General features: G+C 37.9%; 1 protein-coding gene across 2 annotated transcripts in view; it reads right to left on the minus strand.

The window, feature by feature from the left end:
• LOC126412761 (thymidine phosphorylase-like) overlaps positions 1-18,437 on the minus strand; it is a 406,501-nt gene that overhangs the window by 78,626 nt on the left and 309,438 nt on the right. Inside the window, exons 1-2 of one of the 2 annotated variants that reach the window (XM_050082514.1) lie at positions 1,139-1,273; positions 198-278 (exon numbers count right to left, since the gene is read on the minus strand). In XM_050082514.1, coding sequence (XP_049938471.1) covers positions 198-278; positions 1,139-1,208 — 151 coding nt within the window. In that variant the 5' untranslated portion in view covers positions 1,209-1,273. Of the gene's footprint in view, positions 1-197; positions 279-1,138; positions 1,274-18,437 lie in introns of those variants that run through there. The other variant, XM_050082513.1, reaches the window with a different exon arrangement.

The raw sequence follows: 18,437 nt of genomic DNA on the forward strand, positions 1-18,437 counted from the left end.
TTGAATTTGAATACAGTTTTTCCAGGAAAGTTCTTAAGTTAGTAGAAACACTCTGTGTACATGAAGAAACAACCTACTCTGAAACAGATATGTTACATGCAGAACAGCCATAAATAATATGAAACCAGGTAATAGAGCTTTCTCAGTTTTAATGTTTTATAACATAAAATTAAGAACATCAATATTTCCTGTTATACCTGATTCAATCATTGAAGTAGTTAGACTAATTGTTTCTTTCTTTGTAAGACCCTTCAGATATATTGCCATTAGCATTGCACCTGAAATCAAAATGAAAGTAATGTCAAAGAACGTATAAGTTATCAAAAGTATGTGCAGAAATATTTAGAAACTCACTACCATAATAAGAACAAAATGGCATGCAATTTAAAATTAAAAAATGATACATTTTGTCATGTACTAGCTTCAATTCACAGGAATACGCATCTTCCAGTGCTACAATAAGCAAACTGGAAGATGCTTCAGAAAACAAAACTTATAATATTTTCAGATATTGTAGAATTGTGATTGCATATTGAATACAAATACATACCATCCAGGGAGAGACTAACTAAAATGCCACCCATAATTTTTTAGTAATTTATGAAATTCATTTGTTAACACAACTTGCCATATAAATATCACTATTACTTATCTTTTTATCACGGAGCCACTATTGAACATCATACTATGAAAATAAATATGTAATGTCTGCATGCCCCATCTGAAGAAAACTATTTTATGGGAATAAAAAAATCTTACCAAAATTGACAGGTTGCAGTTTTCTGTATTTAGACTAACTGGAAAAAAAAAAAAAAAAACCAAGACAAACGATGTGTAATTATCTATTTAATCAAAGTGGAGCACAATGCCTACGTTTTGAGATAGGGTATGTTATTGGAATTGCTTTGCAAGCAAACAATGAAGCATAAATTGTTTACTGTACTAACATTACTTGTTGTTTTCTGCATAACCTGAAAAGTACAACACTGGATGTGAGGCAATAATGTATTCCTCACTCTTGTAGCAATTATTATTGTTTTTTTGTATTGTCCCCCTATCAATCACACATGCTTGCCTTGCCTAATTGTAACTTTCTTTTGTGTATAACAGTATTATGAGAAGGAAAGTTGCTACTCACCATATAGTGGAGATGTTGAGTCGCAGATAGGCATAACAAAAAGACTTCCACAATTAAAGCTTTTGGCCATTGGCCTTTGTCAACAATAGGAACACATACACATGAACACACACTCATAAAAATGCAACTCACACACACAACTGCAGTTTCAGGCAACTGAAACCACACTGTGAGCAGCAGCACCAGTGCATGATGGGTGTGGTGACTGGGTGGGGGTAATGAGGAGGCCAGGGCTGGGACAGGGAGGGATAGTATGGTGGGGGTGATGGACAGTGAAGTGCTGCAGGTAAGGTGGAGGACAGGCAAGACATGTATAGAGGGGTGGGGTGGTGGGGGGGGGGGGGGGGGGGGGTAGTAGTGGAAAAAGAGAGAAATAAAAGACTGAGTGTGGTGGTGGAATGATGGCTGTGTAGTGTTGGAATGGGAACAGGGAAAGGGCTGGATGGGTGAGGACAGTGACTAATGAAGGATGTGAAGGACGGAAAGTTACCACCTGTGCAATTCAGAAAAGCTGATGTTGTTGGGAAGGACCCTTGCACTTTTGCACAGTGTGCTTTCAGCTGCCAGAGGCTGCAGTCATATGCACATGAGTCGTGAGTCGTGGCGTGTGTGTGTGCGTGTGTGTGTGCGTGTGTGTGTGTGTGTGTGTGTGTGTGTGTGTGTGTGTGTATGTGTGTGTGTGTGTGTGAGTGTGTGTGCATGTGCGCACACACGTGTGAGTTGTGTTTGTGAGACTGTCATCTATTTTCGACAAAGGCCTGGATGGCCAAAAGCTTATATTGTGACAGTCTTTTTAGGGAAATAATAAGTTGTTCGACTCTTCCTGGAAAGTGCTCTCTTGAAATTCAAATAGTAAACCTGTCCAGGCTGAACAATGTCTCTCTTGCAATGTCTGTCAACTGAGTCTGTTGGGGATCTATGTAACTCTCTCGTGCTGACTAAATGATACTGTAGCAAACAACACTGCTCTTCATGATATCTTCTCTATTTCTTCTATAATTCCTATCTGATAGGGATCCCATACCAATGAACAATACTCAAGAATCATTCAAACTAATGCCTTGTTTCGGTTCTTCCAAGGATGAGTTATGTTTCCTTAAGATTGTTCCTATGAATCTCAGTCTGGCATCTGCTTTTCCTACTATTTGTTTTATTGGGTCATGCCACTTGCGATTTCTCTGGATAATTACTGCTAGAAATTTTACTGCAGATACTGTTTCCAGCAATTTGTCACCAATAGTGTAATTGTCCAGTAATGAACTTCTTTTCCTATGTATCTGCAATATGTTACATTTATTTACATTCATGGTTAACTGCCACAGCCAGTGCAATTCATCAGTCCTCTGCAGGTCATTCTGCAAATTATGCTGTCTCCTGGCACTGCTACATTCTTATGGACAATCACATAATCTGAAAGCAGTCTTAAAGAGCTTCTGCTTTCTACTAGATCATTTATATACGTTGTTAATAGTAACAGTCCTATCACACTTCCTGGGGGTACTCTGGAAATCATGTCTACATCTGTCAGTTTCATTCCATTAAGAGTGACTACTTGAGCTCTATCTGCAAGGAAATCTCAAATCCAGTCAGTCACACATCTGGTCCAATACTTGATAAGTTCAGATTTTTTCACTAACTAGCAGTGCAGGATGGTGTCAATGCCTTCAAGAAGTCAAGTAACATGGCATCAACCTGAGTGCCTTTGTCTGCAGTGCTATGGATCTCATACAGGAACAGAGTGGGCTGAGTTTTGCAAGCACTCTGTTTTCAGAATCCATTTTGGTTTTGATAGAGGAGATATTTGTTCTTCAAAAATATCATAATTCTGGAGCATAAAACATTGTTCCATAATTCTGCAACAGATTGATGCCAATGATATAGTTCTATAATTAAGTGCATCTGTCCTCCTCAAAAACAGGAATGATGTACATTATTTTCCAGTTGCTAGGTACCCTTTGTTGCTCCACTGTTCTACGACAAACTACTGATAGAAGATGAGCAAGTTCTTTTGCATAATTTTTGTAGATTCTTATGGGTTCTCATATGGCCCTGATGCCATTCCACAACTAAGTGATTGTAGATGCTTTTCTATTCTGTGATTGATTATCTCAATATCTGCCATTTTGACATTCATACTGTGATAGACAGGAAGGATCAAGCAACGATCTTACATGGTGAAACTGTTTTGGAAGACCGAATTCAGTACTTCAGCCTTCTCTCTGTTAACATCAATTTCAGTGGCGGTATGGTCACTGAGTGAATGAATAGAGCATTTAAAACTGCCTACTGATTTTACATAGGACCAAAATGTCTTAGGGTTTTATCTCAGATTGGTTGACAGAATTTTACTTTCAAAGACACTGAATGCTTCTCTCATTGCTCTCTTTACACTCATTGTTGTTTCATTCAGCTTTTATTTGTCAAATAGGTTTTGACTTCTCTAGAATCTGTGATGAAGCTCTCTTTGTATACAGTACATAGCAGTTTTCTAATACAGCTGTTAAACCATGGTGGGTCTTTCCCATGACTTAAGACCTTGCCCAGAACGTAATTGTCTAAGGCTTGTTGAATTATGCTTTAGAATTTTTTTCCATTTGTGCTCCTCATCTTTGCTCTCATCACCAAATATTTGATGGTGACTGCTCACATACTCTGCAGTTTGTATCCTGTCACTCTTGCTAAGCAAAAATATCATTCTAGCCTTTCTTAATATTCCTTGTAAGACCCGTACTCATAGATGCTATCACAGCCTTACGATCACTGATGCCTTTCTTTACCAGTACATTAACTGCCTCAATGAGTTCATGTCCATTTGTTGTTAGGAGGTCTAAGACATTACCTTCATGAGTTGGTTCTTTAACTATCTGCTTGAAGTAATTTTTGGACAAGATATTCAGAATAATGTCACATGAACCCTCTCTCTGGCACCAGTTTTGATAATGTGACTCTACCAATCTATACCTGGTGAGTCAAAGTAACCCTCCAGTACAACAACATGACCAGGTAAATTATTAACAATATGTTACAAGATCTCTCTGAAGCACTCTACCACCACAGTTCCTGAGCCAGACAATCAATAAAATCATTTGATTACCATTTTTCACTGACCTTTGGTGCTTAACTTCAATGAGATTAATTCATGTTCCAAATCCATGATAACCTCACTAGAGTTTATCAAATTCTTTACTGCAATAAATAGATCACCACCACTGGCAGCTAACCTGTCCTCACAATAAACATTCCAGGCTGGAATTAGAATTTCATTGATATTCACTTCCAGTTTCAAACAACTTCCTGTTCCTAATACTATCTGGGCATAATAACCTTCAATAAGCAATACTAATTCAGAGAATGTTCCTTGGAAGCTCCAGAATTTCATTGATATTCACTTCCAGTTTCAAACAACTTCCTGTTCCTAATACTATCTGGGCATAATAACCTTCTATAGGCAATACTAATTCAGAGAATGTTCCTTGGAAGCTCCTACAGTTTACTAATAACATATTAATCTTTTCAATATCTGATCTGTGAGGATGAGCATTCTCTGAGAACATTGTGGCTGATGTAACTCCAATTTCTGCAGCTACCAAATCAGCCATCTGCTGAAACAAGCTGAGTATGACCTCAGAACCCACGGCCAGGCATCATTCATGCTGACATGTGCTACTATTTGCAGCTGGTTGCACCCAGTGCACCCAATAGCCACTGGCAGGGCCTCCTCCATGAGACCCCACAGCAAAAGTACAGAGTGCATCTTGACTTTTTTTCCCACCCTGCATGCTATTTATCTGAGAGGCTCTATTACCTACCCAATGCTGGAGCTCCCAGTGACTAGGATACATGCCCTCTGAATTAGTCTGGACTGAGCAGGAAAATCAGCCTCTGACCCAACAGGAGAGGCATCCCATGCTCGTTCATAAGTATTATGGTCACTGGGTAGCACCTTGTAGCTGCTGTTAAGAGATTAAGAGCCAGCCATGCAGCCAGTTCCCTCTTTTGCCTTCCACCCAGTAGCATCAAACCCACCACTTTCCATCACTCACTCTTGAATGATGATGGGACTGGTCAAAAGTTGCTTATTAGAAGATGCAGTCACAACCAGGTTACCAGGTGATTCCAACAGTATAAATGGTGTTCCAGGCCTCATCACTGGCGCCCTGGTGTTGCTGCAGCTTTGAGCAGTAGCCAGAAGCCTGTTGACCATGGTCAATGCATCTCCCAGCTCTTTACAGACCGTAGCCAGTACTCCCTGTGTCCATTCACAATAATCATGGTCCATAGCCACAATGGACTGTGAAAAAACCGATATAAGTTCTCCAAAAATACAAACAAAGTAGTCATGAGTAACTTAGAAAGTACTAACACAACCCCACAAAAGAGAAAGTTACCTGACTTTTGCACTGCTGAGGTTGGAATGGAGGCAAATATAACACAGAGAATAAGCAAACACTAAAACATGTTCTGCAGAGTTCTCACTATAGTCTGAAACAGCAAGACCTACAAGCTCTTAAAAGAAATTGAAAATGGGTGCATCAACACTTACTTTTTACAAGTACTCTGCTTATGCAAAAGCTGCTGCAGGAAATAAATATTCAAACTCTAATGCACAGATCTAATATATATGCAGTGAACTAAAATGAGATTTAAATTTAGTCATGGGATGTGGTGCTGGAAAATTATGTAAGGAAGGTGCCTCACAGAAGGATATCCACTAAGATTTACACAAAAACAAAAACTTACATTAATTTGGTAAATAATATTCTACACAGTAAATTACATAGCTATAGTTCACTCTGCTACCACTACTGGTGTCAGCTTGGAATCTGCTGCTGCAAGTCTAATAGTAGCCAGAAGTTTAGAAAGACTACAGTCTTCTGATAGTGACTATTCATGGGAGGGAAATGTCTGAACTGGTACAGAATTACTCAAATATTGACCACCAGGTAAGTAGCATATTTAAGACAAATGCAGGGCTTAGATATGTCATTTATGAATTAGTTCTCTGGGCAAAGATCTAGGTAAAGAAGTTCTTGTAATGTTTGCCAAAGGTTTTGGACTGTATCCTGAACATGTAAATGAGGATAACGTCAGGAAGATCACTGAGAATGCTCCTCACATTAATGTGAAAATTGTATCAGTTTCTGATTGATAAACATAAAATGTTTTAATATAATAAATTAATTCAGTGTGTACTACAGCAAAATTGCCAAGAAATTGCAGTTCAGATAAATACAGCTGTAGACAAATATTTGTAGAAAAAATTTGAGAAGTATGTGGACCATTCAATTGATTTAAGAACTATAGTAGTATCAAACTCTCACAACTTTGACAAAGTCATATTTACGTAACATGAAATAGTAGTATATAATCACCATAATCAGTATTTCACTTTTCACTGCAACTGTGAACAAAAATGCTAACCATGGCAATGTAAATGTGTAACTAGGGGCAATGCAGTTTCTGCCATTTGTTTCCAACCACATTTAGAAAGTTTGTTTTTCTTTGTTTTTCTTTGTTTTTCTTACTTTTTTCATGTTACTTAAGCCTCAGAAAGTTTGCTGAAAACTTTGATAAGTCATATAAATAAAAGTGTCAATCTTTATACTATTTTTTTTGGGGGGGGGGGGGGGAGGGGGGGAGCTCATGACCCCTATGGTGTCATCCTTGGATCTGTGCCTCCAAAGAGAGTCAGTAGATGAGAAATTTAACTACAGTAGAAGTGGAGAGAAGGGATAACTGACATATGGGATCAAAGTATCTTGTGTTAGAAAGAGTGTTATGGACATTCGTAACCTTCTCCTCTTATTTGTTATCAAAGTTTGACAAAATATCCAGCAAGCAAAATTGCAGAATATTGCTCAGTCATACAAATAGGTGTATATAAAAATTTATGTGGATGTGAAATGAAACGATCATGTAGGCTCAGTTGTAGGTAAGGCAGGTGGCAGTCTTTGCTTTGTTGGTAGAATAACAGGGCAATACAATCTGTCCATAAAGGAGAGTGCTAAGAAAACCTTATGCGACCCATCTTAGAGTAGTGCTGAAGTGCAGATAGCACTAACAGGGGATATTGAGTGTATACAAAGAAGGCCAGTACTAATGATCATAAGATTGTTAGAGCCATAGAAGAGCATCACACAGATACTGAAAGCACTGAACTGGCAAATACTTGAAGACAGATGCAAACTATCATGTGAATACCAACTATAAATGATTAATCTAGAAATATACTACAATCCCCTCCATATCGCTACTGTGATGACCATGAAGACAAGATTAGACTAACTACAGTGTGCACAGAAGCATTTAGGCAATCATTATTCCTATGTTCCATATGTGAACGGAATGGGAAAAAGTCCTAATAAGTGGAACATTGGGAAGTACCCTCTTCCATGCATTTCACAGCGGTTTGCAAAGTATGAGTATAGTGTAGATGAAATAAACTCGTCACTTATGATCAAAAAAGCAGTGGAAATATGTCTTTTTCAGAACTGAAGCTGATCAAAAACAAACTTTGCACCTCTATATAAGAAGAGAGGTTTAACATTAGATTTTTCTCAGCTGTGGAAGTGATATTTTAAGACAACTGTACTGTTGTTGTTGTTGTGGTCATCAGTCCAGAAACTGGTTTGATGCAGCTCTCCATGCTACTCTGTCCTGTGCAAGTTTCTTCATCTCCAAGTAACTACTGCAACCTACATTCTTCTGAATCTGCTTAGTGTATTCATCTCTTGGACTCCCTCTATGATTTTGACCCTCCACACTTCCCTCCAGTACCAAATTGGAGAACCCTTGATACCTCAGAACATGTTCTACCAACCAATCCCGTCTTCTAGTCAAGTTGTGCCATAAATTCCCCTTCTCCCCAGTTCTATGCAGTAACTCCTCATTACTTATGTGATCTACCATCTAATCTTTAGCATTCTTCTGTAGCATCACATTTTAAAAGCTTCTATTCTCTTCTTGTCTAAACTATTTATCATCCATGTTTCACTTCCATACATGGCTATGCTCCATACTAATACTTTCAGAAAAGACTTCCTGACACATAAATCTATACTTGATGTTAACAAGTTTCTCTTCTTCAGAAATGCTTTCTTTGCCGTAGCCAGTCTACATTTTGTATCCTCTCTACTTCAACAATCATCAGTTATTTTGCTCCCTAAATAGCAAAACTCCTATACTACTTTAAGTGTCTCATTTCCTAATCTAATTCCCTCAGCATCACCCGACTTAATTCGACTACATTCCATTATCCTCGTTTTGCTTTTGTTGATGCTCATCTTATATCCTCCTTTCAAGACACTGTCCATCCCATTCAACTGTTCTTCCAGGTCCTTTGATGTCTCTCACAGAATTACAATGCCATCAAGAAACCTCAAAGTTTTTATTTCTTTTCCATGGATTTTAATTCCTACTTCAAATTTTTCTTTTGTTTCCTTTACTGCTTGCTCAATATACAGACTGAATAACATTGGAGATAGGTTGCAACCCTGTCTCATTCGTTTCTCAACAAATGCTTCCCTTTCATGCCCTTCACTCTTATAACTGCCATCTGGTTTCTGTATAAATTATAAATAGCCTTTTACTCCTTTTATTTTACCCCTGCCACCTTCAGAATTTGGAAGTGGGTATTCCAGTTAACATTGTCAAAAGTTTTCTCTAAATCTACAAATGCTAGGAACATAGGTTTGCCTTTCATTAATCAATCATCTGAGATAAGTCATAAGGTCAGTATTGTCTTGCATGTTCCAACATTTCTATGGAATCCAAACTGATCTTCCCCGAGTTTGGCTTCTACCAGTTTTTTTCCATTTGTCTGTAAAGCTATTGTGTTACTGTTTTGCAGTCATGACTTATTAAGCTATAGCTCGATAATTTTCACACCTGTCAGCACCTGCTTTCTGTGGAATTGGAATTATTATATTGATCTTAAAGTCTGAGTGTATTTCGCCTGTCTCATACATCTTTCTCACCAGATGGCAGAGTTCTGTCATGATTGGCTCTCCCAAGGCTATCAGTAGTTCTAATGGAATGTTGTCTACTCCCGGGGCCTTGTTTCGACTTAGGTCTTTCACTGCTCTGTCAAATTCTTCACACAGTATCATATCTCCCATTTCATTTTCATGTACATCCTCTTACATTTCCATAATATTGCCCTGAACTACATCGTCCTTACATAGACCCTCTATGTACTCCTTCCACCTTTCTGCTTTCCCTTCTTTACGGAGTAATTGGTTTTACACCTGAGCTCTTGATATTCGTACTGGTGATTCTCTTTTCTGCAAAGGTCTCTTTAATTTTCCTGTAGGAAGTATCTAACTTACCCCTAGTGATATATGCCTCTACATTCTTGCATTTGTCCTCTAGCCCTCCCTACTTAGCCAATTTGCACTTCCTGTCAATCTCATTTTCAAGACATTTGTACTCCTTTTCACCTACTTCGGTTACTGTATTTTTATGTTTTCTCCTTTCATCAATTAAATTTAATGTCTCTTCTGTTACCCAAGGATTTCTACTAGCACTCTTCTTTTTCCCTGCTTGATTCTCTCTTGCATTCACTATTCATCTCTCAAAGCTATCCATTCTTCTTCTACAGTATTTCTTTCCCCTGTTCATGTCAGTTGTTCTCTAATGCTCTCGCTGAAACTCTGTACAACCTCTGTTTCTTTCAGTTTATCCAGGTCCCATTTCCTTAAATTCCTACTTTTTTGCAGTTCCTTCAGTTTTAATCTACTGTTCATAACCAATAAATTCTTGTCGGAATCAACATCTCCCCCTGGAAATGTCTTACAGTTTAAAACCTGGTTCCAAAATCTCTGTTGTACCATTATACAATCTATCTGGAACCTTCCAGTGTCCCAGGTCTCTTCCACATATATAACTTTCTTTCATGATTCTTAAGTCAAGTGTTAGCTACGATTAGGTCATGCTCTGTACAAAATTCTACCAGGCGGTTTCCTCTTTCATTCCTTATCCCCAGTCCATATTCATCTACTCTTTTCCCTTCTCTATTGCTGAGTCACAGAGAAGCACAACAAAAAGATTTTTACACTTTCTCATAATATTGTTACATTCCATCCTGGATTTTCAGTTGTTTGATTTATAGAATTTGTAATGAATTTAGAACAAGGATATATTTAATGTGTTGATTTATAAGTATGGGGAAGGGGAAGGGACAGCTTTGGCAGTTCTTCCATTGGGGAAAGATCAGATTACTATGCCTCTGATCTTGGCTTCAATATATTTCACATATGTACCTTTAAAAGTGCCCGTATTTGATGTTGTTTTGTAGTAACTAATTCTTTAACATACGACTGAAACACCCATTCAACAACAATTTTGTAGACAACTTTTGCATAATCTATTCCATAGCTTAATGACCAAAACGTGCATAAATTACCATCTCTGACTGAGTAGTGAATGTTTGTTTCCTTTTATTTTCAAATACATTTAATTTTCATTTATATTATATTTAATTTATATAACTTACTGAATTACTGAATTTCATATTCCCTTCACTCTCATCTCTTCATAGCTGCTTCTGCTCATGCAGAAGTTTGCTTTCTCACATAACTTGTGAATGAACACATGGTAGAAAGTCCACAGAAATTTATCAAGGGGGATGGCAAGACTAAAATTGCCATTTTCTATATAAATGAGTTGGTCAGTTTAGAGACGTGTTATACAAGGATAACTAAATTTTATAGTTGTCACCAATACTCCACTTTACAGTGGGGAGGAGGTGGGGGGTTGGGCACAGCCTGCTTCACCAATCCCCTCACACCCTTTTTGTAGACATCTCAGTTTCTTCTCATTTAAGAACTTCTATCAATTTAGAATATGTTTACTGTTGCCCCTGTTGTTGATACAAAACTTTAAATATTTGGTATGTAGTTTCTCAGTTTGTCAGAGTTTATTTCTGATATATCTGTATTACATTTAATTTTTAAAAACAAAATACCATCAGTCTCTCTGCAGTTTAGTGAAGTGAAGCCATCCAATTCTTCCTCCCAGGCTAGAACTCAGAAGTGGAAGTCCATATGCCATTCTACTAGCGCAGACACTGCGGTGTCAGCACTGATGGTACGATACTATACGATCCACAAATCAGCATTCTCCAATCGAAACAAACGAAGTTTACCTGTAGTTGGCGTGGAAGGCTGCTCACATTTTCTGCTCATGGTAACAATCTGTGATAAGCCTATCAGAAATCCTGACAGCCTTCCAAGACACTGCAACCTTTCACAAGCTTTCCTCTATACTTGACTAAACAAACCACTTATATGTCAAATATAAATCATAATCAACTCTAAATCCTCCTCCTATCATGGTGCCACCTATCTATCATAGCCACTCTACACTGGTGTGCAAAAGTGGGACATGACCTGCTAATGACTGGTTTCAATCATACCTAGCAGATAGAACACAAAGAGCAGAGATAACACATACTTCAAATAGATCTAAATATTTAGTAAAACAGTTATCAGAACCAAAATACTTTAATATAGGGGTTCCACAATGTAGCATATCAGGACCAATAATATTCCTGACATACATCAGTGACTTTCCCAGTAGTGTTACTCATGGTGAAAAAATTCTCTTCGCTGATGACAGCAATATTATACTCAGTGAAAAAACAAGAGAACTCCTTGCAGAGAAAGCAAATGAAACTCTCAAGGAAGTTTACGATTGGTCAATAAGCAATAAGGTGACACTGAACAGAAAGAAAACTAATGCCATGAATTTCAGTTCAAAGAGAGAAAATGACAACGTTAAATTAAATGTAGATTGCACCTTTATAGACTGTGTAACAAATGCAAAATTTCTAGGAATGAATATCGATTATCAGTTGAAGTGGTGTGAACACATAAAGGTACTTGCAAACAGAATGTCATCAGCATGTTATGCCCTTAGAATCCTATAATCAGTGTATAACATGCAGTGTCTTTTAGTTACGTACTATTCATATATACTCTCAGTTCGTAGCTATGGCATTCTTTTCGGGGGAGCAAATGCACAAAATATGAACACAATTTTCAAACTTCTGAATAGATCCGTAAGAATAATAACTCACTGTAAGGATCTGTTCAAAACACTGGGGAATTTAACCACTCTGTGTGAATACATTAACCAGTCAGTTGTACACATAAAAAATAACATTGGTAATATCTGCACAAACTCTGTCCATGACCATGGAACAAGAGGTAGACTCAACTTACATTTACCAAGAAAAAAATAAACATGACACTAAAACAGCATTTTCTGCCAAGGAATAAAACGGTACAATAAATTACCAAAAGAGATTCAAGAAATTGCAAAAATACACTTATTTAAAAAGACAGCTAAAAAGTACCTGTTATGCAATACATTTCATACACTGAATGATTACTTAGATAAAACAAAGTGGGAATTTGGTAAAAAAATATTATACAAATAAATAATAATAATGATTAAAGTTTTAAAAGTGATTAAAAGTCTGAAGTCCAAGATGTCAGCTGGAGTAGATGAGGTGCCAATAATATTAGTAAAGAAAACAGCTAATCAGATAGCGAAACCATTGGCGCACATAGCAAACTTGTCAATGGCTGAGGGCGTGTTTCCACAAAAACTGAAAATTTCTAAAGTCATTCCCCTGTTAAAAAAGGGTGATAAACTTAAAATAGAAAACTACAGACCTGTCTCACTCCTCTCAACTTTCTCTAAAGTTTTAGAGATACTAATGAAATATAGAGTCACACATTATCTTAATATGCACAACCTGATAAACAGTAATCAGCATGGATTTCAAGCTGGGAGAAGTACCGAAACAGCTGTACTTGAATACACAAAAGAAATAATCACTAAATTGGAAGAGGGAAATAGTGTAGTTGGGATAAATCTAGATTTGTCAAAAGCCTTTGACACTGTTGACCACAGCATACTTTTGAAAAAGCTTGAAGCTGTAGGTATCAGAGGACCGGTAAAAAAGTGGTTTGAGTCTTATCTGGAAAAGAGGATGCAGGTGGTTGAAATTACAGCACCAAATATTAATCAAAAAATTAAACTAAGATCAGATCCAAGGGAGGTCACAGTAGGAGTACCCCAAGGAAGTGTATTAGGCCCCTTGCTGTTCCTCATTTACATTAATGATATTCAGGTGTCAGAGAGAAAAGCTAGAATCATGTTATTTGCTGATGATACTAGTTTAATAGTTAGTGATACGAAGCAGTCATTGCACAGTACTGTGAACCATGTCCTACAAGGTATACAAAAATGGTTTAGTGCTAACAAGCTAACACTGAATGCAGAAAAAACTAATTATGTGCAATATGGAAAAATAAGTGAACAGGATGACCTGAATCCCACCATGGAGGGCAAACAACTTGAAAGAGAATAGTGTGCAAAATTCCTGGGTATGCACATTGATGAGAAGATTAATTGGAAGGACCATGTGGTGAACTTAGCACTAAAACTAAATTCAGCATGTTTTGTGCTTAGAATAATTTCAAGAGTTTGTAGTAATGACTGTACCAGATTAGTATATTTTGGCTATTTTCAGTCCATTGCACCCTATGGGATACTATTCTGGGGAAAAACAAATTGTCGTCTAAATGAGATTTTCAAATTACAAAATCGTGCTATTCAGATAATGACCCACAGCCCACCTCAAACACATTGTAGGCCCCTTTTTAAAGCATTGAAAATTTTAACAATTCCATCATTATACATTCTGAAATGTCTGTTGGTGATCAAAAGAAATCAGGACAAAATGAAAGCCAATACAGACTTCCATAATTACGATACACGGCAATGTAAAGATCTCCACATACAAGCTGTAACAAGGACCCGAAGCCAGAAACATGTATATAAACAAGGCATCAAACTTTTTAATGCACTACCAAAACATATCAAAGAGCTGGAAAATGAGGATAAATTTAAAACTGTTCTAAAGAACCACATGCTTGACAAATGCTATTACAGCATAAGCGAATATCTCTGCGCAACTGTATAAAATATATGTTTAAGTTAATGTGACAAATGAAATTACATCAGTGCATAATAAATTATGTTATAAAAACACTTATTAGTTGTATATTGTATTAAACATAAGATAAATTAATATGAATTCAGCACAGATACAAATTTTGTAAAGATATTATATAGTTGTTAAAATGTACCCTGACAAATCCTATATCACAAATGTGGTCATTGGGATGATAATAAATAAATAAATAAATAAATAATAAAACAACCAACTTTCCACATGACAGCTTCAGAAGACTAAGTTTTTTCCTTCTTTTTTCCTTTTCTAGAAGAACTCATCCTCAAGATATGCATAGCACAAGACAAACACCTCTTCCTCTTTCTGAGCTCAATATCTCACTCATTATACAGGGGTGCTGAATCAGTTATTCAGGACAGCAAATGGAAGTTGCAGTACAGAAAATGGCCCAGAGATCACCAGTGTGTGCATGTGTGTTTGTGTGTGTAGTGAGTGAATTGTTAGGAAACAATGTGTATAGTGTGTGTGCAATGACTGATAGTGAGATATGAGTGAACAGTGTGGCTTTACATTATTTAATAAATTATTTGTAAAAAAGTATTGCATATCAGCATTAAATCTAATGATTGTCTCTAACTAGAAGTCTATAAATGTATGTGTAAATGAATTAGCTTATTTTAAATTGGTCTGAACTTGTAAATACTTTGACATGCCTAATATCTTTGTAAAAGGAAATCTACAGATGAAAGAAGTTACTACTACTACTATTACAACTACTACTAACAGTTTGGTTACTAAAATAAGTCCAGGATACCGTACATTTGTGCAGAACGTGCTGCAATCGTATGGTGCAAGGGACTGCTGGAGACCCCTGGCATGCTATGTTTCCATATTCCTTCAGATTTCCCTGCTTCATGTACACCAGTGTGCACACTGGGTGGCAGTAAGCAATTTCCTTTACCACACGGATGGGCAGCTCCCAGTGGGCCAACAAGCTGCTGTTTCATTGAATTGTCCAGAACTGATAGTGCATGTGTGGCACATCAGATATGCATTCCTTTTGGAAGTAGGTATGTGAATGCCTGGACAGTAGCTTGCCTACCGTCCTTCATATTGGAGTGCTGTGGGATCAGTCTGCACTCCATCACGTGTCACACTCACACCATAAGTTAGCTGTGCTCTGCAGCTACCATCATGACACTGTTCTTATTGCAGTTGGAAGACACTGTTATTGTTGTTGCTTTAGGCCACTGTGATGATTTCCGATTAAACCACTCCATCTGCAGGCCACAAGTGGTGCATCGGGACTATCCAACTGCCATGTCATCCTCAGAGGAAATGCGGATAGGGGGGGGGGGGGGGGGAGCGTGGGGTCAGCACACCGCCCTCCCGGTCGTTATGATGGTATTTTTGACCAAAGCCGCTACTATTCGGTCGAGTAGCTTCTCAATTGGCATCACGAGGCTGAGTGCACCCCAAAAAATGATGGCAACAGTGCATGGCGGCCTGGATGGTTACCCATCCAAGAGTAATTTTTCTGCATAAGCTGTGTGTGGCGTAAGGGAGTATTGAAGCATTTCACCGTACACTTAAATATTGAAGCCACTGAAGGTATTAATTACAGTCAGTCGTCTGGTAATCTCTTAGCTTCTTACTTATCCGAATCCGAGAAATACATTTCGGCTCTGGAAGTGTCACTTGTTACCTTGATAACGAGCCTATCAACAACAGAATCCACGAAGCCGATTAGCCGCAGCATTTTCTCTTCTTCTTTTACGACGAGCCGTTCTATATACCGCCAGCGTTCGGCAGTGACGTGTGAAAAAGCTGCTTACGTTAGTTCCAGTACGTCTGGCGGCTTCGTTACTTCCCGAGCCAAATCCCGCAGCTTGGCTCCAGATCAGTTCTGTTGGGTGCGTATTGTAATGGTACAGTAGAAAATGTAAAAATGCGGCATTTGTATTATGTGCTCGATGCTGTGAAAATGATTGTTTATCATGTTTCTGCGATACATATCTACCTCTGTGGTATAAAACAATGGACATAGTCCAAATAAAGAGGATTTGGTTTTTCATTTTTGCCTTAAAAAACTTAATTATGTGTTCTTAATTTAAACAACTTTTATGAACAGTGTTTCATAAAACATTGATAATTGAGAATTTGTATTTGAAATGGAAACAGGAATTTCGCGTCCAGTATGTAATTAGAAACAAGACGACGTGCATTATTCATAAAAAAAATGATGATGAGTTTTATAATTACGAGATGTAGGTATTTCAAATTGAACAAGAAAAAAAATAGCATCGGGGAGATTAGAAACACCGCTCTAACAACCATAGTCATATTCCAATTGGCTACAGACTGCGCTACGCGTTCCTTGCAGGTTTATTTATCAACTGCAGTAATATACAACACTAGGAAAACTTCAAAGCCGATGTTTTCTGTAAATTTATGAAAAACATTAAGAAGAAACTATTTCTAGGCACTTTTTAACCTTGTTCTACACGCGCGTTTCACTCAGAGCAGGAAGCAGCCTCAACAATTTTCATACTGCGTATTAATAGCGCGACAATCAGAGCACAACGCTGCAGAGGCTGTGACTGAACACGATTTTTTAAAATAAAAATTACGTAACTAAAGAGTGATTAAGAAAAACGTTGATGGCTGTTAATACATCAGAATATCTTAAAGTTTCATTTAACGTAATTTAGTGATACGATACCTAATACATAAATCGGGGCCGGCCGCGGTGGTCTCGCGGTTCTAGGCGCTCAGTCCGGAACCGCGGGACTGCTACGGTCGCAGGTTCGAATCCTGCCTCGGGCATGGATGTGTGTGATGTCCTTAGGTTAGTTAGGTTTAAGTAGTTCTAAGTTCTAGGGGACTGATGACCACAGATGTTAAGTCCCATAGTACTCAGAGCCATTTGAACCATAAATCGGGCCTACTTCCAAGAGCGTAACAACCCCAGCGTATGTGTGTTACGGATTCTGACCAATCATCGGATTCATTCTTATAATGAACGGATTATAGAATGCTGCAACCACCACTGACGTTCTGGTTTACCCTACGTTTACTTTGTTAATGTCGACAGGAATTGTTCCAATTGAAAAAATGTATGTTTGTACATAAAGTACTTTGTATGTATTATTACAACCTGTTTATTGGCTAACAATACGAGCCTTGAATGCCACCCCATTCTGTGAAAAACGCACATCAATATCACTTTCCATTTCCACAATATTTGCAGCGCAAGCGTTAGGTGATTCACCCACTATAGAGGGGCTATACAGGGAAGGTTTAGTATATCTATTAGTAAACCCACATTTCTTTAACATGTTCGTGCCTGCGCTGAGAATTGTGTTTCTCGCTAAGGTGCGGTCGAATTCAAACTCCGTAGGCTATTTTAACATACTGATCCCATTTGTTTAGAAAACTCTCTCGTTGAATGGTCATTGTTGTTGTTGTGGTCTTCAGCCCTGAGACTGGTTTGATGCAGCTCTCCATGCTACTCTATCCTGTGCAAGCTTTTTCATCTCCCAGTACCTACTGCAACCTACATCCTTCTGAATCTGCTTAGTGTATTCATCTCTTGGTCTCCCCCTACGATTTTTACCCTCCACGCTGCCCTCCAATACTAAATTGGTGATCCCTTGATGCCTCAGAACATGTCCTACCAACCGATCCCTTCTTCTGGTCAAGTTGTGCCACAAACTTCTCTTCTCCCCAATCCTATTCAATACTTCCTCATTAGTTACGTGATCTACCCATCTGATCTTCAGCATTCTTCTGTAGCACCACATTTCGAAAGCTTCTATTCTCTTCTTGTCCAAACTATTTATCGTCCATGTTTCACTTCCATACATGGCTACACTCCATACGAATACTTTCAGAAATGACTTCCTGACACTTAAATCAATACTGGATGTTAACAAATTTCTCTTCTTCAGAAACGCTTTCCTTGCCATTGCCAGCCTACATTTTATATCCTCTCTACTTCGACCATCATCAGTTATTTTGCTCCCCAAATAGCAAAACTCCTTTACTACTTTAAGTGCCTCATTTCCTAATCTAATTCCCTCAGCATCACCCGACTTAATTAGACTACATTCCATTATCCTTGTTTTGCTTTTGTTGATGTTCATCTTATATCCTCCTTTCAAGACACTGTCCATTCCATTCAACTGCTCTTCCAAGTCCTTTGCTGTCTCTGACAGAATTACAATGTCATCGGCGAACCTCAAAGTTTTTATTTCTTCTCCATGAATTTTAATACCTACTCCGAATTTTTCTTTTGTTTCCTTTACTGCTTGC

Source organism: Schistocerca serialis, chromosome 7 (genome assembly GCF_023864345.2).
Source record: "Schistocerca serialis cubense isolate TAMUIC-IGC-003099 chromosome 7, iqSchSeri2.2, whole genome shotgun sequence".
Lineage (NCBI taxonomy): Eukaryota > Metazoa > Arthropoda > Insecta > Orthoptera > Acrididae > Schistocerca > Schistocerca serialis.